The sequence below is a fragment of the Emydura macquarii genome, unplaced genomic scaffold (genome assembly GCF_026122565.2).
Source record: "Emydura macquarii macquarii isolate MOO-44397 ecotype Brisbane River unplaced genomic scaffold, CSIRO-AGI_Emac_v2 contig_2627, whole genome shotgun sequence".
Taxonomy (NCBI): Eukaryota; Metazoa; Chordata; order Testudines; family Chelidae; genus Emydura; species Emydura macquarii.
In genome coordinates, this window is record NW_027132764.1 from 302,654 (window position 1) to 325,576 (window position 22,923).

A 22,923-nucleotide genomic window follows, 5' to 3' on the forward strand; every position below is an offset into this window, starting at 1 on the left:
ACAACAACGCCAGCCTGCAGCCGCCCCCGATACCAGAGCGGGGGTGACCAGTGTGGGATGGGACCCAGGTGTCCGGGAGGCGGGGGAGGGGACCCAGGTGGTCGGGGACGGTGCCCCTTGAGCGTTGGAGGGTGGGGGATACAGAGATGAACACTGGGACCCAGGCATCCGAGCTCCCCCTCCACCTCATGGCGATGGGATCCGCCCCTCCTGGCCCCTGTCTCCAAGGCGCCTCCCTCCTCTGGCCCCGCCGATACAACCCGCCCAGCCGCCCGCAGCTGCCGCCAGACCCCGGAGCAAGTGAGTGGGGAGCGGAGGGGGGGGGGACTGCTGCTCCAGGACCACCTCCCTTCCAGGCAGGGGAAGGGACCCAGGTGTCCGGGGGCCCCTGCACGGTGCAGAGGGAGGGGGATTGGAGCACCTGACCCCCAGGAACAGCCCTTCTGCGGGGACACTCTTGCTACCCCTAAGCAAAGGGGGCCCCCCCGGCTCCGCCAGGCGCCCGGAGCCCGACCCTCGCCTGGCCCCGCATCCAGGGGGGTCCCGGAGCCAAGAAATAATTCCTGCGCCGCCAGAAAGTTTCGCAACAGCCTCCCGCCCCCGCTTGGCGGTGCCCCCCAGCCTAGCCCTGCCCCCGCAGTTCTGCGGTGCTCCTCACTCCGGACCCGCAGCCCCCGGCCCCTGCTAGCCCCCTACCCCCGCCTTGGGCTCTACAGATGTGGGGGAAGGGATCGCTCCAGAATGTCTAACTCCTCTTTAACCCCTTCTCTCCCAGGATGCAGCCAGCCGAGGAGACCCCGCGCCCAGCCATGGTCCCCATTCGGGGAGTCCCCATGATCAAATACTTCGCTGAGAATTGGGGAGAGGTGGAGGGGTTCCAGGCGCAGCCTGATGATCTGCTAATTTCCACGTACCCCAAATCTGGTGAGTGCCTCCAACTTGCCCCATTGCCCTGAGCCTTGCCCTTCTCTGGTGCCCCTCACTCCCAACCCACAACCCCCTGCTAGCCCAGCCCTAGGTTCCCCCCACCCCCAGTTCGGCCGGTGCCCCTCACTCCTGACCCGCAGCCCCGCTAGCCCAGCATTTCTGGGTCCTGCAGGCACCACGTGGATCAGTGAGATCGTGGATATGATCTATAACGATGGAGACGCCGAGAAATGTAAGCGAGACGCCATCTACATGCGAGTCCCCTTCCTGGAGTTTGCTGTTCCCGGGGTCCCCACAGGTAAGGTGGGCTCTGTGCCGGGGGGGCGTTGTGTGGGGGGCGGGGCAGCTAGTCATGGGGGGAGCTCCCAGCTCACCCCTGTCCTGTGCCCCCAGGGGTGGAGCTCCTCCAGAAGAGGTCCTCCTTGCGGCTAGTGAAGACCCATCTCCCAGTGCAGCTGCTGCCGGAGTCGTTCTGGGAGCAAGACTGTAAGGTGAGTGTGGGGAGAGAAACTGGGGGGGCCCCAGGCTGGGGCTCTGAGCAGCCATGGTTCCTCCCATTGGGTGCTGGGAGCAGAGCTCAGCATGGCAGGGGGGGTAATGTGGGGAGACATGAGGCCTCAACTGCAGGAGGTAGGGGGGTCGGAGGCCAGTCAGACCCTGAGCCCCATGTGCCCCCCAGATGATCTACGTGGCCAGGAACCCCAAGGATGTGGCCGTGTCCTACTATTACTTCTACCAGATGGCGAAGGTGCATCCAGACCCTGGCTCCTGGGACAACTTCCTGACTGACTTCATGGCTGGTGAAGGTGGGCAAAGGGGCAGGGGCGTTCCCCCTTTAGGGGGTGGCCGCTCAGATCTGCCCCCAGGGCAGGGGCCAGCGGGCTCAGGGGATGGGGAATGGGGCCTTCCCCCTCTAGGGGGACTGGCTGGCTGGGGAGGTTCCCAGGGGGTCAGGCCGGCCTGGGCTGTCTGACCCATCTGGTCCCCCTGCAGTGTCGTTCGGATCGTGGTACCAGCACGTCCGGGGCTGGTGGGAGAAGAGACGGGAGCAGCGAATGCTCTACCTGTTCTACGAGGACATGAAGGAGGTGAGCCCTGGCTCCCCAGATCCTGCCCCCAGCACCTTGACCCCTCCCAGACTCCCCCTTCCCATTCCCCAGCTCCGCCCAGATAGCCCCATGTCCCCACAATTTACCCCTGCCCCCCACAATTCCCCCCCCCAGCTCTGGCCCCGTCCACTCCCGGCAGCCCCCAGCACTGACCCCTATGCCTGCCCAGGATCCCCAGCGGGAGATCCGCAAGGTGCTGGAGTTCCTGGGACGGCCCCCAGCTGAGGAGCTGGTGGAGAAGATCGCCCGGCACACGTCTTTCGCTGAGATGAGGCAGAACTTTATGGCCAACTACAAAACCATCCCCACCAGCGTCATGGACCACGATATCTCGCCCTTCATGCGCAAGGGTACGCCTGGTGGGGCAGGGCTGCAGGGACCAGGCCTAGGGCAGGGGGGGCTCAGCAGGGTGCTGGGGGGCAGGGCAGGAGGATTCAACAGGGAGCAGGGTGGGGGGGCTCCATGCGGTGTCAGGGGCAGGATGTGGGCAGCTCAGTGGGGGTCAGGGCCTGTGTGTGGGCTCAGTGGGGCGATGGGGGGCAGAGCGTCTGTGTGGGCTCAGTGAGGCGATGGGGGGCAGGGTGTCTGTGTGGGCTCAGTGGGGCGATGGGGGGCAGGGCGTCTGTGTGGGCTCAGTGGGGTGATGGGGGGCAGGGTGTGGGGGGCTCAGCAGGGTACTGTGACTCCCCTCCCCCCCAGGTGTCACAGGTGACTGGAAGAACCAGTTCACGGTGGCCCAGAACGAGCGATTCGATGCTGACTACGAGAGGCAAATGGAGGGAACCGATCTGCGTTTCCGGCTGGAGATCTGAGCCGGGCCCCCTGTCCCACCACAGACACCCTCCTCTCCCTGTAGAGATAAACTTGAGTTACCTGCTGTAATCTCCGTGCCCGTCATTGCAGCCCCACCTGGCCCCCCAGGCGCCAGCCTGGGATCCTGGCTTCACTCCAGGGTCTGATTCTAGTTTAACCTGCCTCCCTGCCAAAGCCTCTTGCATAATCCACCCCCTGCCCTGCTCGGAACAGGGCTGGGCCTCTCCCAGCTGTCCTCATCTCTGGGAGGGGAGTGAGGTCTACTGGTTAAAGCAGGCTGGGGGTGGTGGGATGGGAGCCAGGACGCCTACGTTCACTCCCTGGACCCAGAACACTCAATAACCCCCGAGTCCCTGGCGGGCCAGGCTAGGGTCTGGGGCTGGAGCCATCAAGAAGCCACAGAACCCAGAGGTCCAGGCAGCGGGTGAAACGGCCGTGGCGGGTGGCAGTGAGTAGCTAATGAACAAACCTGAGACCAGTTCAGTAAGGGCAGCCAGTGGAGTAAAGGGTTGGGGGCTGACTGTAGCTGGGGGGGGGCCCTACAGTGAGAGGGGCAGGGCTCTGGGGAGCAGAGTGGGTACAGCATTGAAACGCATGCAGGGTGGGGGAGCTGGGGGGGGATAGCAGTGGAGGGAGGGGGGCGGGAGGACAGAGGGAGCTGGGGGGGCAGAGTCATGCAGCACAGATATGTGGTGCCTGTCAGCTGTTTAAACACCCCCCCATGGGTGCTGTGGGGGAGGGGTGTACTCTGGCTGCCTGGCGTGCCTCAGGCCGGGCAATGCCAAGATGGTGGGGGCAGCAGCTGGGACTGGTGTGGGACTGGTGCCTTTGACCGGTCCAGCCAGGCCTGGTGCCCATCAGCGCCCTGGGCCGGGGCCTGTCTGCTGCCAGCTGCAACCTGGCTGGTGCCCCGTTAGTGAGAGCAACAAATCCATCGGGGGGGGCTCAGCGCTGAGACCTGGGCCCACCTGGTGCAGATGGCCCAGCCACACTGCGGGCTGGGGCTGGCACAAAGGAGGCCAGAAAAGAAGCCCCTGATTGCGGTGCGGGGGCATTGGCCATAACCTGGTGCTACCAAAACCCCTGGGGGCTGAAAAGGGATGAGGCTGGGCCTGGCGTGACAGGAGCTGGGGGGGCACAGGTTGGCACCCATCAGAAGGCACATTGCCCTCATGGGGTCTGGGGCCGAGGTCCTAGCTCCCCAGGGTGGGACGAGGTGGCGGGGACAGGCCTGGCACCTGGCAGGATTCAGGTTCATGGAGCCAGCCCATGGCCATGGTTATCTGCAGCTTATTTTTAATCTAAATGTTCCCAGTTTGTGCAAAAGTTAGGGGCTTTTACCCAGCTTCCTATCTGGTTTCATATTTAAACCAGCCCCCCTCCCCACCAACTGTGGGGACATCCCTAGGGGAGCACAGAGGAACGTTGGGGGGGTGGCATAGGCACCCAAGGAGGACATGCCACCCAGCCCCACTCGGCTCCAGCCCTGGCCCCAGGCCCAGCCCCCATTACACTCCCAGCCCCAGCCCCACCCCTAGCCAGGCCCTGGCTCCCAGCCTGGCTGCAGAGCTGCACCCACACTTGGCCCTAGGTCCCAGTTCTGCTTCTGGGCCCCAGACCCACCCTCAACTGTGGCTCCACTCCCAACCCCAGGTCCTTTGGGGGGGGCGGGGGGGGAATCCCAGGAAAAGTTTGGGGGCCACTGATTGAAACGCTGCGTGGCAGGAAATTGCAGGGCCCCGTTACCAGGCCAGCCTCCTTCAGCGACAACCACTGGTGAGATTCAAAACACTCCAACTGTATAAACTGTTAACGCTCCCCGCAGCCGTAGCCCCACATGCTGGGGGATTTGGGTGGGGAGCACACGTTTCCCACCACCCCTCCCTGGGGCAGCTAGGATAGGGTGTGGGACAGGCCCAGTGTGTGGTTAGGTTTTCGGCCACTCAGTAACCTGGGCTGGTGCCCTTGGCCACGCGTCGCTGAATCCTGCTCTGCCATTAAGCAGGCGACCATGGTTGTGAGCCAGAGCTAGGTGAGGGCGGTGTGCAGGGGCTGGCTCCAGGGAGGCAGTGGAGCGGTGGGCACCATGGGTACGCACGGGTGGGGGGCACAGACAGCGCAGAGGAAACCAGGACCCTGAGCCATCGATTTAGCTCCAGGCTCGCTGCTCTGCCCCTCAACTGCACTCAGGGGGCTGAGGGCCAGGGGCACACTTGGCCAGCTGGCAGAGGAAAGGGCCTGCAGAGCTGGGGGGTGGGTACTGTGCTGCCTGTGGGCACAGACAAGTATCCTCACCCCACCCCACTCCCCTGGGGTTCCCCTCCCAGTCCTGGGGTGCTACAGCTGGATATGTTGGAACATGCTGACCCCGCCCCACGGAGTGGTCTGCTCTCTTGGCCCCACGCCAGGGAGGCGTCACCATGAATCACTGCACAGTGCCATGGGGCGGAGGGGAGGAGAGACTTTATTACTCTCAAGGCTGCCCCCCATCGATGCCCCTCCACGCTCCGCCCCCTGCAGTCACTTCTTTTTGGTCTCCTTACAGGCCACCACGTATCTCTGGGCCACGTTAAGGGGTGGAGAGTAGCCGTCTGCGTAGGACGTGTCCTCGAAGAGCACCGAGTAATCGTCCTGCGGCTAGAGAGAGGCAGCGTGAGAGATGCCAGAGCCCTTCCCACCCCTCCGCCCTGGGATGGATAGGAGCCAACACCCCCTAGAGGGAAGAGGCCCCATGTCCCTTCCCCCCCGCCCCCCTCAAGCCAGCCAGTCTCAGATCAGTGCCAGAGGGGAGGGAAGGGCCCTTACCCGCTGGGGTGGTGCATGGATCAGGGCCCGGTAGAAGCAAGTCGTTTGGGGATACAGCGCCAACACCAGCTGGTCCTTCTGGAACAGCGCCTCGGGGTCTGTCTCGGGGTTCGCCTTCCACTGGGGCAACGGGATGATGCGGCGGCGGCTCAGGGTGTGACGCCTGGGGGGCGAGGAAGACAGTGAGACCAGGGATCCCCTCTCCGGATGAGAGCACCCCACCCCTACCTTCCCCTCTCTGTTTCTTTTCTCCTCATGTCACTTACTCTTTCCCTTCTTCATCGATATCATCAACCTCGTACCTGCAAAGAGAGGAGACGTCGGCTGTGAGGGAGGCAAACTAAAGACCTAAGGTTTCAGGAACCAGAGAGTCAGCTCCACTGAGTGGCCAGAGAGGCACGTCTATGCCCCTAGCGCAATGTTTCTCAACCTTTTAAGTAGCAAGTACCCCCTAACTTCTGAAAATGTTAAGTACCCAACACTCAATATTCCACAGGATTTTATATTTACAGACTAATGTGAGCCATATGTTGGAAGAAGGGCTGAGTCTCTAAGGCCGTGATATGACAGATATCAGATCCCTAGTGTGGGTAGAGTTACCACCTTTACACCAGGGGTGCACAACTCAAGTATGTAGCTGGACTAGAGATGATGTTGGCCAAAGGTAGGAGGCTTTGCGTGGCATGCCAATGCTGGGTAATATAAAGCACCGTGCCAAATTTTTTGCCATAAATTTGAGAGAAGGAAGTGGTGAGAGAGAGACAGGAAAAGAGGGTACCTGGTGAAATCTGGGGCTGTCATAGTTGTCAATTTCACTGCTCAGCTAGAGCAGTGAAATTGACACGTTTTCTGGGCACTGGGCTTTGAGCCAAGGAGGGGGGCTGCCACCCAGGCAAGTTGCAGGTGGCTGCAGCCTGGCTGCCAGCCCAGGAGGTGGGTGACTACCACCCAATCCGAGCTGAGGCAGAGGAGGCTTCCACGCCGGCTGGGACCCAGGGATGTGGGCAGGCGGCTGCTGCCCATCTTCAAGCCAGGGTACTGGAGGCTGTCCTTTGGCTCGGAGCTGGGGCGCGGGTGGCTGCCACCCAGCTGCAAGCCCACCTCGTGAGACTCAAGAGGCTGCCACCAGGCTCCCACCTGGACGCCCCAGAAGCTAATCTCCCCCAGAAGCCTGTCTCCCCCAGAAGCTAATAGCTGCCACCTGCCTCCCAGCTGGCAGCTGGGACCGGGCGGGAAGCAGGGAGCTGCCGCCCGCCTTCTCCGGAAGTGGGGGCTGCCACCCATCTTGGAGTTGGGACCTAGCAGGAAGCGGGCGGCCACCACTCGCCTCCCCCAAGAGCTGGCGGCTACCACTCACTTCCCAGCTGGGAGCTGGGACCGGGTGGGAAGCAACCTGCTGCTGCTGCCCGCCTCCCCCAGAAGTCGGCAGCTGCTGCCCGCCTCCCCTTCACTCAGTTTTTCCCCAGGTACCCTCTGCCTGTGTCTCGCGTATCCCACAGGTTGAGAAACTATGCCCTAGCATTTCCGAACCATAGACTCAGTTCCACTGCGTGGCCAGAGAGGCATTTCTATGCAGCTCTTAATGGAAAACCATAGAGCCTTCTCCCTTGGGTGGCTAGAGAGTTTCTATGCCCCTAGAGTTGCAATGGCATTGAGCCATCGCCTTTAAGTCCCTAAATAAGCATTCCAATGCTATCTTATGCCTGGAACACTCCAGGACCACAGAGCCACCACGCTTGAGCATCTGGAGAGGAGCTTCCATTCCTCTAATGCTACAGAACCAGAGTCACACCTGTTAAGATGAAAGGGGTTTCTGTGCTATGAAGACAGCAGAAACCATAGAGACACCCTCCTAAAATGTAAAGAGAGGCGTTTCTATGTCCGTATGGCTGTAGAACCACAGTTACCATTCTGAAGTGGGAAGAAAAGGGGTTTAAGTCCCAACGGTTGCAGGACCATAGAGTCATCTCCCATGAGTGCTTAGACTGGCATTTCTATACCCCAAAGACTGGGTGACTGTAGCATTACAGCTCCTAACTGACTAGAGAAATGTGTGTGTCCCCCTACTACAGAGCCGACTCCCTTGAGACACTAGACCAGGGGTCAACACAGGATTGTCTGGTACACCTTGCTGCCCAGCTCCATGGTTGGCTGACTCCAATCCAACTGAGTGCCCCAGAGGTCCCCGCAACTGGTGCTCACTTGTTAGTGGCATGGCTGTAGCTCACCACCTCAGCCAAGATCCATTGCTCATCCCCATCCACGGCCTTGACACGAGCAGCCACCTTGTCTCCTGGCTTGGCCACATAATCGCTGGCAGCGGGGATAGCGCCACAGAGTGGGGGCGGCCTGTGGGGAGGAGGTCAAGGTTAGCTCGGGGAGTGGGGCCAGGAAACCCTGTCCTGGGCTACCCAGCGACACTCACTTGTCCCCAGGCTTGCCGATCCACAAGGGAAGCGTCATGGCTGACTGCTGGAGGAGGGTCATGAGGACGCCCCGGCGCATGGTCTTGCGGGGCGGCTCTGAGTCGTTGTAGAGCCCAGCGATCTTGGCAGCTGTGGGGGGGAGGGGAGAAAGTAGGGTGATCCCCATAGAGCTAGGCTCCCTTCTCGCCCCCCCAGGACCCAGACCCACCAACCCAGTGTCCCAGACCAGGGGACCATGGAATTTCCCACCGATGCCGAATGCTGAAATGAGTGCCCCCACCATGGCCTATTCAGAGGGGCAGGTGTGGGGGGACACTCACCAATGCGCCGCTCCTCCAGAAGGGATTTGATCTCTGCAATCTTGTCCAGTGCCTTGCGTAGGATGCTGTGGGGGGAGGACAGAGGGGGAGTAAGCAGTGGGGCGAGAGCCACTGGCAGCCATGGGGAGGCGGGAAAGAGAAAGCACTCACTTGCATTCGGCCTCTGCGTCAGCTTTGGCAGTCGTGTAGAGTCCACGAAGCTTGGTCCGGTAATATGGGGAGACTGTGGGAGACAGAGGTGTTAAAACCCAGGAGTCCCAGCCTCCCCATCTAACCACGAGACCCGAGACTCATCGACCGAAGTACAGAAACCTCAGGGTGTTTGACTATGTCCCTTATGCTGAATATATACCTAAAATGTGAACATTTATGAGAAAATGGATAACGGGGGCTGAAGGTGACAGTGGAAAACTGGCTGGTCTGATGGCCCAGGAGCAGCTGTTAGGGATAATTACAAGTGAGGTGAAGGCAGCCGTCTGGGACGAAAACCATCCCCAGTTTTAGAGACTGTAGAAATTGCCGATGAATATGTTGAATGAAGGGCCCATGGCAGGCGCAAATCGCAGGGGCAGGGAAATTGCCATCACCTAGCGTAAGAGGGAGGAGGGGACTGGAAATAAATTCAACCCCAACTCTGATAAAAATCCCCAGGGAGCCCCGAGTTGGAAACCCTACCTTAAGGGAAGGCTGGAGATCTGCCATCAGTGGAGGGCTCCTGGCCAGAAAAACTAAACTGCCCAAAACTTAAGGTAACCCCATGATCTGCACCCCCACCTGCCACAGGGAGTGCTGCCAGCACTGCCCCAGTGGCGGCAATAGAAAATCTTAGTGAACTAGGTAAGATCAGCCATGATGGGTCAGACCAACGGTCCATCTAGCCCAGCAGTGGCCATTGCCAGGTGCTTCAGAGGGAATGAAGAGAACAGGTGATCATCAAGTGATCCACCCGCTGTCATCCAGGCCCAGCTTCTGGCAAACAGAGGCTAGGGATAGGGAAATTCAGCACATGGGATTGTGTCCCTGATCATCCTGGCTAATAGCCATTGTTGGACCTATCCTTCGTGAGCTCATCTAGTTCTTTGCTGAACCCAGTTATACTTTTGGCCTTCACAACATTCCCTGGCAATGAGTGCCACAGTTTGTCTGTGCGTTGTGTGAAATCCTTCCCTATGTTTGTTTTACTTGCTAAGCGCTGGTTCTTGTGTTACGTGAAGGGGTAAGTAACACTGCCCTTTGCCCTGTCTCCATAGCATTCATGATTTTACAGCCCTCTATCATACCCTCCCCTTAGTTGTCGCTTTTCTAAGATGAACAACACCCAGTCTTTTTAATCTCTCCTCATATGAAAGCTGTTCCATACCACTCATTTTTGTTGCCCTTCTCTAGAGCTTTTCCAATTCTAAAATATCGGTTTTGAGATAGGGGCGACCAGAACCGTATACAGATTTCAAGGTGTGGGCATACCCTGGATTTATAGTGGCATTGTGATATTTTCTGCCTTATTATTGATCCCTTTTCTAATGGTTCCCAACATTGTTAGCTTTCTTGACTGCTGCTGCATATTGAGGGGATGTTTTCAGAGAACTATCCACAATGAGTGGATCTCTTTCCTGAGTGGTAACAGCTAGTTTAGACCCTATCATTTTGTATGCATAATTGGGATTACATTTTCCAATGTGCATTACCTTGCATTTATCAACATCAAATTTCATCGGCCATTTTGTTGCCCAGTCATCCAGTTTAGTGAGATCCCTTTGTAACTCTTCAGCTGGCTTTGGACTTAACTATCTTGAATAATTTTGTATCATCTGTAAACTTTTTCACCTCACTGCTTACCGTTTTTTTCCAGATAATTTATGAATATGTGAGCAACACTGGTCCCAGTGCAGATCCTTGGGGGACCCTGCTATTTCTCTCTACTCACTGTGAAAACTGATTATTTTTTCCTACCCTTTGTTTTCTGTCTTTTAACAAGTTTGCTCCATGAGAACACCTTCTCGCTTATCCCATGACTGCCTACTATGCTTAAGAGCCTTTGATGAAGAACCTTCTTTATAGAAGGCTTTCGGAAAGTCCAAGAGCTACATCCTCTGGATCACCCTTGTCTAGATGTTTGTTGACACTCTCAAAGAATTCTAGTAGATCGGTGATTTCCCTTCACAAAAGCTGTGCTGACTCTTTCCCAACAAATCGCGTTCAGCTATGTGTCTGTTAATTCTGTTCTTTGCTATAGATTCAACCAATTTGCCTGGCACTGAAGATAGGCTTACTGGCCTGTAATAGCCAGGATCGCCTCTGAAGCATTTTAAAAAAAATCAATGTTACATTAGTTATCCTCCAGTCATCTGGTACACAGGCTGATTTAAGCAATAGATTAAATAGCAGTTATTAGTTCTGCAATTTGATATATGAATTCCTTCAGAACTCTTGGGTGATACCAGGTGGGCCTGGGGATTTATTACTCTCTAATTTATCAGCTTGTTCCAAAACCACCTCTAATGTCACCTCAATCTGGGAGCGTTGCTCCGATTTGTTACCTAAAAAGAATGGCTCAGATGTGGGAATCTTCCTCACAGCCCCTGCAGAATTCATTTCTTATTTGCAAGGGCCTTGTCTTCCTTGAATTCTGCTTTAGTTCCTTGATTGTCAGGCAGGTTTCCTGCTACTGATGTGCTTAAAACTCTTTTTGCTGTTTGTGTGTCTTTTGCTAGATACACTTCAAGTTATTTTTTAGCCTGCCTAGTTATACAGAAACTTGACTTGTCAAAGCTTCTGCTCCTTTCTATTTTCCTCAGTAGGATTGGACTTCCAATTTTTAAAGGATGCCTTTTTGCCTCTAACTGCCTCTTTTATTCTGTTGTCTAGTCATGGTGGCATTTTTTGGTCTTACAGATTTTTTTTTTTAATTTGGGGTATACATTTAATTTGTGCCTCTATTATGGTGTGTTTAAAAAGTTTCCATGCAGGTTGCAGGCATTTCACTCTTGTGATTGTCCCTTTTAATTGCCGTTTAATTAGCTTCTTCATTTTTGTGCAGTTCTCCTTTTTGAAGTTAAATGCTACTGTGGTGGGCTTCTATGGTATTTTGCACACACACACACACACACACACACACACACACACACACACACACACACACACACACACACACACACACACACACACACACACACACACACACACACACACACACACACACACACACACACACACACACACACACACACACACACAGAATGTTAAATTTAACAAAGACTATGATCGCTACTGCTGCACAGTTCCGCTCTATTGACCTCTTGGACCAGATCCTGTGCTCCACTGAGGACTAAATCAGGAATTGCCTCTCCCCCTTGGAGGTTCCAGGACTAGCTGCTCCAAGAAACTGTCACTAAGAGTGTCTAGAAAAAATATATTAGGGCTAAGGCTTGAGGGGTAGTGAAGAATTTATTAAGCATGTACAGATTGTAAAGGCTAGAGGGACACTGTGTCCCAAGTCACTTTGGTCAAGGAAAATTTGGTAAGGGAGAAAGGTAAAAATTTAAAAATATTAGCTCTGGCTGAATTCCCTGTATCTGGACCGTTGGCCACCCACGGTTTAACTAGAGTGTAAGGCTTATAAACGGGCATTATTCTGGGCATTAGAAATCCACACCTGAGACAGCCTGCACCCCCATGGTCACCCTTACAGTGTCTTGGCTAATGCAAGATGTCTCTGGAAGGCTCATGAGGTAGTGATCATTACAGTTACAGTAATGTTTGTTGTAACATCACGTGTATAGTGATGAGGCTTCACTATGTAATATTTCCAAAGACATGCCCTCATGGCTTGAAACATGTCCAGGCAAAACTCTCCAGGAGCAGAGGGGCAGGTCACACCTCATCAAGGCATGTACAGCACAAACCCAGCTCAGTCTTCCAGGAGCAAAGGACTGACTTGGGCATCATTGGAGGATCACTTGGACTCTCGAGTGAGTCACCTCCCTTGCCTTGGCCAGCTTGGAACCCTGAGGTGGTGATGCTCACGGATTCAGGACGTGGATGAGTCTATATAAGGATATTGTTTGTCACCTGATCCTAGTGGGGGTGGAGGGGACACAAAGCCCAACAGGGGAGAAGGAATATTATAGAAAGGGGATACATTTACCATGTTCTCTCTCTTCCATCCTCATCTACATACACCACCAAGCAACTGAAGTGCTGACCCAGGGGGAGAGCCTGGCTGAAGAGAACCAGCTAGCCTGTGGTGAGAATCGCCTAAGTTTGTAAGGTTGTTGAAAGTGTTAAACTTAGTTTAGAATGCGTTTTGCTTGTGTTTATCTTGATCAAATCTGACTAGTTCTGCTTTGACTTATAGTCACTTAAAATCCTTCTGTGGTTAATAAACTTGTTTGTTTGCTCTCTACCTAAAGCAGTGCATTTGGTTTGAAGTGTATTGGAGAATTCACTTAGAGTAACAAGGCTGGTGCATATCAATTTCTTTGTTAAACTGACGAGCTTGTAGGAGCTTCCATTGTTCAGGGTGCACGACTAAACATTGTAAGACTGAGGTTCCTAGCGATGCATCTAGGACTGGGGGTAATTGCTAGTGTTATTCTGTTGTATAATCCAAAGAGTGGCTGGCTAGAAGTACTCACTCACTTAGTTGTGAGCAGCTTACATGCTGAAGGTTGTGCATGAACTCCTCAGGAGTGGGATTTCTCACAGCAGAGGCGAGTAAGATGGGCTCCAGGAGTGGGGGATTGGGGTGACACAGCAATTCACCAGTCCACATTGCACCAGGGGAATGGCACAGCTTCCCCCTGATGTTTTAATAGGCAATGACATTGGAGCCAGGTCTAAGCCAGTTAACATCATAACTCGCAGCCAGGAGCCTGGCTCTGCTTCGCTTGGCTTATCTGTGGACAGCAGGGAGGACTGCAGAGGGGGAAACACCCTCAGTCCTCTGTCAACTGAAAGTAACAGTTTGTCCCCAGAGAAGGGTTGGAGAGTCTGTTGCTTTGCAAGAGTTAGCTCTTAAACTGAATGAGATGCCAAAGGAGTTTACTGAGGCTCAGGGAGAGTAATGTGGCTCAGAACAACACCCTGGCTGCGCAAGGGAAGAGGAGGGTTTTTCTAGGAGGTTTGTTGTATACGGAGGCTTCCAGAGGGAAAAAGATGCCCTGGGGAGGTTTGCAAGCAGGTGTTTGTGCCTGATAAGTACAGGGCTGAGTTACTGCATGTGGCTCATGATTGCTTCTCTGCTGGACACAGAGGCATGGAGAGAACCCAGCAGAAGTTCAAACAGAATTTCTGTTGGCCCAGGGTTTGAGATGGAAAAATTACACCAAGAATCATGTCAGAATCCCAAGAGGTTAAAGGGATCCTGAAATGCACCTTTGCAGTCATTGCCAATTGTTAAGCAGGTGTTTGCCAGGATGTCTGTGGATATTGTGAGACCCCTACCCAGTCCCGCCAAGAATGAAAAAAATCCATGGTGGTGGTTTCTGCCATCAGATCCCCTGAAGTAACAGCTGTCTAATATAGCAACTACGGCTCCTGTCCTAATCACCGTTCTTAGCAGAGTCACTTTCCCCAGGGAAATCTTCTCAGACTGGGTGCAAATGTCATGTCTGCAGTTTTCAAAAAGTTAGGGGAGTTGTGTGGAGTGATGCACGGAAAAGCCACCCTCTATCACCAGAGACCAACAGTCTGGTGGAAAGATTCCATGGGATACTGAAATCTACACGGACAATGTATGTTACTGGCTCAGAGAATGACTGGCATGTGTTATTTGAGTACAGGTGTGGCCCCCAAGAGTCTACGGGGTTCACCCCCTTTGATCTCTGTGATGCTAAACAGGCCAGCTCAGGTCAGAGCAATAGGCCAATTAATTTGTGGGTGAATACCAAAGCAATGTTAAGCGTACTCATTCACTCAAATGTTAGTTTAGTTCAACAAAATGTGAATGATAGTGTCTTCCCTCATCTATAACCTGTTTCGGTGCTGTTCATTAAATTATATATAGCCCTGTACTTCATTAACCCTAGATCCAAAGAGTGAGTTAGTATTAAGATGTGTAAACTTCATGAGAACTAATGACGGATGGTTGTGGGATATTACATTACAATTTACATAGTGTATATCCCTGCAATGACATTTACCCATCAAATGCGACCGGAGCCTCAGAAATGTACGTGAAGACGGTTGCTATATTCAAAGCAAGGGCCATAGAGTTCACAATGGGAATTCAGAGACTCAGTCTGCATTCCTCACGCACAGCCAGCAAAGGCAGGCCCACGTGGGCACAGAGCCCGGCAGCAAGCTTTCTGTGTGAAGAAGATATAAAATATGGATTCAAGGAAAGATCCTTCATCTCTGAGTTGTTTGGACACTCACAGGGAAGCGTTCCAGAAGCAATACGGAGATCCCCTACATTACTTTGAGTAATTCTGAGAGACTTATGGAAAACTAGCTAATTATTACATCTCTGCTACCATTTTGGACTTACCAACCCTGACTCACCTGTTAATGTATTTTACCTGCTTTAACCGCTAACTCATTTCCTTTTCTTAGCTAAGGAAGTTTAAGTTAGTTCACTGGAGAAATTGGCTGCCAGTGTGGTCTTGGGGGTGAGATCAAGAGTATTTGTTGACCTGGGGAAATCAACTCACAACCTAATGTGATGTGATATTTGGTAAAGAGATCAGTATCTCAAACTCCAGTGTGTCTGGGTGGCAAGGTAGGCTGGAGAGGCAAAGAGGTACATCCCCTCCCAACAGCAGGGAATAAGAGAAAGCCTGCCCGATTTATCATGAGTCTGACTGCACTGAGGGGGTCCTATCCACCTTTGAGGGAATGTGTAATATCCATAAGATTCCAGGGGATAAATGGAGGCCAATCCTCTTAACGAAATTGACTGGAAAAGCCAAACAAGTCTTAATGAAATGGAGGTGGGCATGCCAGGATATATAAGAACTTTAAAGGAACTGTATTGAAAAGGTTTCGGATCACCCCGAGTTTTATCGACTGAAGTTTAGAAATCTTCAAATGTCTGACAATATCATCCATGTGCAATATGTGCATAAGCTGCATAGCTATGTGTCAAAATGGGGCAGGGGCTGATGGTAACTTTGACAAACTGTTAGATTTGATGGCATAAGAGCAATTATGGTGGACAGTCACTGATGAGGTAAAAGTGGCCATCTGTGACAAAAAACCTTCCACAGCTCTGGTGGCAGCACAAATTGCTGATGAGTATTTTGAGTCAAGGGCTCGCGAAGAGCGCAAACCCCAGGGTAATTCCTCTGCTCCCCAGGTCAAAAGGGATGAAGGCTCTAAGAATCAACCTAGCCTCAATTTTGTTTTTTTTTTTAAAAAAAAATCTTGAAGGGAGCCCAGATTTTAAAACCTCCAATCCTAAGGGAAAGCCGGTTGTCTGCCACCATTGTGCAGCTCCTGGTCATGTAAAACCAAATTGTTTAAAACTTAGTCACCCCACAATCTGCACCCACAACCCCCACCATGACTGCCACGGTTACCACCTTGATCCCCACAAAAATTGTGGAGAGTGGCCTCAGAGACTATATTAGGACTAAGTCTTGGGATGGTAAGGAAAAATTTATTAAGAGTGTGAGAGAAGATGGGATGCTGTGTTCCTCCATCCGGTAAACTCAATGCCAAGTTACTTTGGTTAAGGTAACTTTTGTGAAGGAGGACAAACTGAAAGGCAAGAGTCTGAATATTTGGGCTTTGGCTGGATTTTCTGTGACTGTACCTCTAGCTGAAGTCCACCTTGAGTGGGAAGATTTTAAGGGTGATGTTGTGGTTGGCATTAGGAATTGGCTGCCCACTGATATTCTGATGGGTAATAACACTGTAGCTATGTCTAACCATGTTAATGTTATAACCACGTCCCAGGGAAAATGTGGATCTGATACACCTGTTTGTCTGTGGGCAGCAGGAAGGCTGTGAAGGGGAGAGAAATGCTCTCAAGCCTTTGTTGAGAATAACAGCTTGCCTGCGGAGGAGGGATTTGAAAATTCTTTTGTTTTGCCAGAATCTGCTCTGGGCGTAAGTGAAACAAAAAGAATTTGTAGCTGCTCAGCAATCTGATCCTTCTTTGGAACAAGGAAGGGTGGCAGCTTAGCATAGGCCCCACCTGGAGAAAGAGAAGATTTTGTAACACAAGAAGGGAAGCTTCTACAGGGAAGAAGAGCCAGCCAGCAACCCAGCCAGCAAAGGAAGGCCAATGTAGGCCCAGAGCACAGCAGCAAGCTTTCTGCGTGAAGAAGATATAAAAGACGGATTCAAGGAAAGATCCTTCATCTCTGAGCTGTTTGGACACTCACAGGGAAGCATTCCAGAAGTAAGATGGAGATCCCCAACGTTACTTTGGGTAACCCTGAGAGACTTATTACTACATCTCTGCTACCATTTTGGACTTACAAACTCTGACTCACCTGTTAATGTATTTTACCTGCTTTAACCTCTCACTAAACTTTCATTTCCTTTTCTTAGCTAATAAACCTTTAGTTAGTTCACTAGAGAAACTGGCTGCCAGCATGGTCTTTGGTGTGCAATCGAGAGTAACTGCTGACCTGGGATGAGAGACCCTTTGTGGTTGGGAGTAACTTAATTGATGGGATATTTGGTACAGCGACCAGTATCACGAAGTCCAGTGTGTCTGGGTGGCAAGGTAGATTGGAAAGGCAAAGAGGACTGTCTGTGGCTCCATGGCAAGACTGGTACTGTGATCAAGGACTGCACATTTGTTATTGGCTTGGTGAAATCTAATTATAGAACATACCACCAGTTTGGGGTGTCTGCCCTATTTCCTGACAGTCTGACCCAAGATTGGCACTCACAGTTGAGAGCCACTCCAGGCAGCATGAAATGTCCTTTACGGGACAACAGCGAGGGGCTCTGTAACATGAGGTGTCTGGGGGGCCCGCACGAAGGTAGACAGGGCAGCCCATGTGGAGTCGGTCACTCCTTTTCAAGAAAATTTGAAGGCAACGATGGACTTAGTACGTCACAACCTGAAAGGAGTCAGAACACAGCATGAGAGCCAGGCTGGATTACAGGGCATGTGTTGATTCCAGGGGCGGGAGGAAGGGAGAAGAGATGCAGGATTGTTGGGAGGGACCTTCTGAGGTGCTAGAGAGAGTGAATGAGCCCATATGATGTAAGGATGCCCCATGGCAAGGGAGCAGTGCAAACAGTACATGTGAATGGGCTGACAGGAAGATAGGGTGAACCTCATCTGTTGTGCTGGTGAGGGAGCCTTTACAGGCACTTTAATTGATCTGGTCAAGGAGGATAAGAAGGAAACTTGGAAGGTTTTGGACCCAATCCAAACGCAAGAGAGGTTGGCCCTCTTGAAATACTGCAGGCAGGTGTTTTCCAAGCAGGCAGGTGTAACCAACCAAAGAGTGCGCTGCTTGGAAACGCCAGGGTCCCTGCTTCAGCAGGGCACGCTGTGCCGACGGGGAGGCGCAAAGACACATTCAGGAGGAAGTGGGCAGCATGCTGGAGGTGAGGGCCATTACTACATCGAAAAGGTGTTGGGCATCTCCAATTGCGATGGTGCCTAAAAGACAAACCCATGAGGTTCTGTGTGGATTTTGGAAGGGTGAACACCATCACCCAACCTGACCTGTGCCCTGAATCCTGGATCAAGGGCCTAATGGATCTAATGCGGGGTGCAAAATTCAGAAGTACACTGGATTTCGCTTGAGAGTATTGGTAAATTCCCTTAGATGCTGCTGCCCAGGAAGTCAGCTTTCAGAGCAGAACCTGGCCCTCAGACTTTAAGGGTGTGCCTTTTGGGTTAATGAATGCTGGGGCAACCTTCCAGAGGCTGCAGGGGTTACAGACCTTCTCCAGGGCCTACATAGATGATTTGGCTATTTTTATTGATGACTGGCAAGACCACCCACCCCCTGTGGGAACTGTACTGCAGAGGTTTAGAGAAGCCAGGTGTCCAAATGCAAGCTGGGGGCCACAGAGGTATCTCACTGCGGGGGATTTGGTCACCCTGACCCTCAGAAGGTTGAAGCCACACAGAGCTGGCCTGCCCCACAAATCAAGAAGCAGGTTCAATCCTTGATTGGTCTGGCCAGCTATTACCAGAGGCTTGGGATGGGGTTTAGCCACAGTGTGGCCCCCATAACAGATCTTGGAAAAAAGGGGAAGCCTGTCCAGGTGCTATGGACCCAGGTGAGAGACAGGGTTGGCTTTGCCCAAAGAGCCCTGATTTCAGCAAACCCTGCATGCTGTGCACGGATGCTGCTAACACACTGGCCTAAGTGCAGTGCTAATGCAGGCGGGGGTGGGGGACAAGAGGCCCCCTATAGCTTTTCGGAGTAAAAAAAACAGACCCCTACTGAACAGAACGAGGCTGTTGCTGACATGGGAGGCTATGCCACAGCTGAGAGGAACAGGAGATTAAGGTACTAACAGAGCACTCCCTCCCGATAGGGCTGCACTGCACCAAAGGGATCACCTCCAGGCTGTTACACTGGAGCCGAGCTTTGCACAGTCTGAGCTGGAAACAGGCCACACCAAGGGAAAACAAACTGTAGTGGCAGACGACACATTAACATGATGGGGACCCTGAGGTGTGTTTGGCAGGTCAGTGACACTCCTTCCTACACCAGTTCTGCATAAGGTGTGTGACATGGGCAGACCACGGTCCCTATGTCACCAGTGAACACTGACAAACACCTGGCTGGGGTCTGTCTGGCTCCCGTGGCATTAGGAGTCTAAGGACATGTTTAGACTGTAGTGGATGCTGGTGAGCTGCTGTCAGCATTAATCCCACGCCTACTCTCGGCGTCCCACCCTGGAAGGGGATATTTGAGCCTCTGTGGCAACACAGACCCACAGGAGGCGAGAGATGTGGACGGGTGGGAAGTGCTGTCTTCATCAGAAGGTGTCATGTCAGGCCAACAGTGAAGGCCCAGCGACACCAGGGGACCAGAGGGGAACATCAAAGAGGACGCAAGACATTTGTTCATTGCTCCCCTGCCCTCAAAGAGGAGTCTTGCAAGTGATTCCTCCCATCAGCAACCCCTGCAGCTCAGAGCAGGAGGGAGAGGGGTACTCAAGCCCCTAGTGAGGAACTGCATCGTTCTGCTGCTTGGACTCTGCAGAGTGAGAAGTACTAGGCATAAGCAAAAGATCCCCACTGCTCAGCCTGGGTTATCCCCAAAGGACATGCAGGGCATGCTTCACATAAGAACTTCTATCACCTTTTGGAACTTCAGGCTGGGACTCGTATGTGTACTGACCTGTGTTAACCCGGGGAAGAGCTCTCTGCTTTCCCTCCCTGGCTAATAAACGTGGTGACCAGCCTTATCTTTGGGCTGACAGCTAAGGTGCAATGGACTTGGGGGTAACGTAAGGTCTGAAGCCTTGTTTTTCTTGGCTAAGCTTAGGCCTTGTTCTTGGGCTAAGCAGTAGCAGCCATATCAGGAGAGGCAGCAGCTATAAGCTGAGTAGCAGGTAGTCACATCTTCACATTTCTGAAATTACTTCAAAATAACGTAATATCAGGCTGTTAAGAAGGTGCTACTGTCCTAATAGAACCTACCACCACCCGATAAAGAAGCAGATTTTAAGATGCTTAAAGAAAACTTAGTTTGCTAGCATTCTGTCTGGAAAGGAATCACTTAACAGCTGTGGTTGTAAAATCTATATTTCTTATTGTTTTGTCTCTATGGTACCCATGTCTCTACTGTTTATCTGAAAGATTTCGGTCTGGTTCTTTAATTGTTTCTGTCTGTTGCATAACTAACTGTGCACTATTTAAATCAATTAAGGTGGTGGGATATGATTGGTTAAAGAACGGTTTTGTAATGGGCTAGGATTGGTGTTTGTAGTACTTTAGTTTCAAATGATTGGTTACGGTACAGCGAAGCAGGATCCAAGTTTTAACTATATAAACTGAGGTCCAAAAGGAAGTTCTTTCAATTCTTTGGAACCTAACTCCAGGACACAGCCCAAGAAGATCAGAGCTGCCAAAACTCAAATCCTGCCAACCATACTGTGCAAAAGCTGGAGTCCCCAGATGATCTCATCCTGATTGGCCAACAGGAGAAGTTTGTCTGCCTTATTGGGAGTGATGAGCACTGTATGCATAGCATGTGTGTTCTGCTCCGGTAATTGTTAATAAACAGAAAACAAGGATATTACTGTGTAAGGCTCTGTCACTGGTAAAATATCCTGCAAACCCGCAGAAAATTATACCTGGAGTCCTACGAATTAGGAAAGGGTGGTTACTTCAATTAACCAGGTTACACCTGGAGCCCTACAGACCGGGAATGGGTGACCCTGAGTCATAGTGTGTAAACTGGGTAAGGTTAGGAGCCTTTCCCCCACAGCTCTACAGATTGGGAAAGGGTGGGGGGACCTTTACCAGGTTATGCCTTGAGCCCTATGGATCAGGGTAAAGATGGGGTGCCCTAGTGTGTGGGTAACAGTAAGTGCCTGTGGGACAGGGAATATCCTGAATGTTGCTGTGGTTCGGGGACCCAAGGGAACTGTATGAGACTCCACAGTAATGCTGTTATCAAATATAAGCTCCTCTAGTACCATAACTGGTTGGTGAAATGCAAGTACAGAACTCTCAGCCAATTTGAGGCTTGGGCCCTGGTTCCTGGTAGCCTACCCTGAGCCTGGCATGATGCTCGAGTCACTGCAGGACAGCTGGACATGCAGGAGTCCTAGCTCCCAGCCCCCCTGCTCCCAGCCCAGAACCAGGGAGAGAGCCCAGGCATCTGGGCTCCCAGCTCCCACACTCACTCTTGTTCTCTGTCTGCATCCGCTCATGTGTTTTTTGGATGTTGACGAGGTTGTGCTCACTCCGTGACCGCTCCTCCTGGGGGCACAGAGGGAAAGGGATGAGGGGCAGCATCCCGTGGTGCCCTGTCCTGGAGAGGGGGATAGGTGGCTCTTTGGCCCTGCTCCAACCAAAGAGGATTCCCCTAAAGTGACCCTCCTCCCCTCTTTCCAGCCACCTCTGGTGCGGGCAGGGCTCCCCACTCAACCCGAGAGCAGCAAGACGGGACCCACCCAACTTCTGGAAGCCCAAAGGATGACAGAAAGGCACAGGTTGCCCTGCCCCCTCCCGTCAGCCCCAGAGATGCAAGGAAGGGGAAGGCCCAGCTGGGGCAGGGATGCTGGTTACCTGTGTCTGTTTGATGAGCTGGTGCAGCTCCCCCAGCAGCTCCGCGATGCGCGAGTCGGCCGACACGAGGGCCATGGCAGCAGCGCCTGCGGGGGAATGGCAAGAATCAGCCACCAGCACATCCCATCCCCACTTGCCACCCACCAGGCCCCACGTGCCCCCCCGCACCACTCCCAGGGGGACCATGAGACACTCCCAGGATGCCCGGGGCCGGGGGGGGGAGGGGCACGAAGCCCCGCCCCCAGGCATGCGCTGCTCTCGACTCAGGAAAAAACTCCCGCTTTTTTTCCTTCAGAGACGCATGCGCAGCTCAAGTCACGCGGCCGCCCGATTAAAGCGCCTCTCCAAGGACGCATGCGCAATGGCAGCACCTTCTGCCTCGTCTTACAAGCGCCCAAGCCCGTGACGCATGCGCATTCTCCGTCCCGCGGCCCGCCTCGCCTCCGGCGCATGCGCACTCTTCAATTAGCATGCCCGACCGCCCCCACCCACCCGAAAGGCCCGGCCTCCGCATACGAAATCCCCGAGGCCAACCGCTCTCCAGCCGGGAGTCCCGCACCCGCCGCGACCCGCACCATACCGAGACCGGATGAAGCGTGTAGGAGGTGCTGGCGACAGCGCGGAGGCTCCGGGGCGCCGCTGGGAGAAAGTGCGGCAGTACGCATGCTCGCGGTGCTGCGGTGCATCATGGGACATGGAGTTTCCGAAATTTGCGCGGGGAGAGATGCCCACGCATGCGTATTTATCGCCTCCCGGCGAAAGGCGGAGCTTTGCCACCTCACCGGTCTGGGTTTCTAGGGCTCGCCCCCTCGCTCATTCCACGCATGCGCACAGCCCAGGCGCCCGGCCGGGGGCCGCTGCGTTCGGTCTTCAAGGAGACACGCGCAGGATGTGGCGCATGCGCCGCGGGCGTTCCTGCTCCTTTGTCCTAGGGAGCGCGTGACACACCCCGCAGGCTGGGGGGAGCGGGGCGCAGCTGCCCAATCTGAGCCCGCCTTGCGGGGGCGGGAGTCGCTGTAAGCAGGAGGGAGGGGCCATGGGGGGGCTCTGCTCCCGCGCTCCCCAGTGTGGCCGGCGGGGGTTCCCCTCTCACGTGCCTGGCAGCAGCTACGGGAACCGCGAGATCCAGAGATAGGGGGGGATTTCCTGTCCCTCCCAGTCTGCTCGAGACTGGCTTCAGGCTGGGCAGGGCGTCTGGCTCTGGGGCGCAGTAGTGGGAACAATAACAACGTCGCTGACCTAGATGCCGCCTGCTCGCTGCGTCCGGACCCCCGGCGCCGGCCTATGCTAGGGAGAGTCACAGCACAGCATGGGCGGGTCAGGGGGGCAGAGTCCCACACTGATGAGTGCCCTAA

The 22,923-nt window shown here is 53.6% G+C and overlaps 2 protein-coding genes across 2 annotated transcripts; one reads left to right on the plus strand and one right to left on the minus strand.

The window, feature by feature from the left end:
* Positions 1 to 201: 201 nt before the first annotated feature.
* LOC137163557 (sulfotransferase 1 family member D1-like) lies at positions 202 to 3,233 on the plus strand. Its single transcript, XM_067563826.1, has 8 exons — positions 202 to 300; positions 776 to 924; positions 1,100 to 1,225; positions 1,321 to 1,418; positions 1,607 to 1,733; positions 1,921 to 2,015; positions 2,206 to 2,386; positions 2,736 to 3,233. Exons 2-8 carry the CDS (start codon positions 777 to 779, stop codon positions 2,846 to 2,848), a joined length of 888 nt encoding a protein of 295 aa, XP_067419927.1. The 5' UTR covers positions 202 to 300; position 776; the 3' UTR covers positions 2,849 to 3,233.
* Positions 3,234 to 4,845: 1,612 nt separating this feature from the next.
* SGF29 (SAGA complex associated factor 29) lies at positions 4,846 to 22,279 on the minus strand. The gene is made up of 10 exons (XM_067563896.1): positions 22,149 to 22,279; positions 21,569 to 21,654; positions 21,184 to 21,259; positions 8,551 to 8,623; positions 8,401 to 8,465; positions 8,080 to 8,209; positions 7,857 to 8,003; positions 5,921 to 5,956; positions 5,655 to 5,817; positions 4,846 to 5,486 (listed from the first exon to the last, which is right to left on the minus strand). The coding sequence occupies exons 1-10, from the start codon at positions 22,255 to 22,257 to the stop codon at positions 5,370 to 5,372; spliced, it is 1,002 nt and encodes a 333-aa protein (XP_067419997.1). The 5' UTR covers positions 22,258 to 22,279; the 3' UTR covers positions 4,846 to 5,369.
* Positions 22,280 to 22,923: the final 644 nt, after the last annotated feature.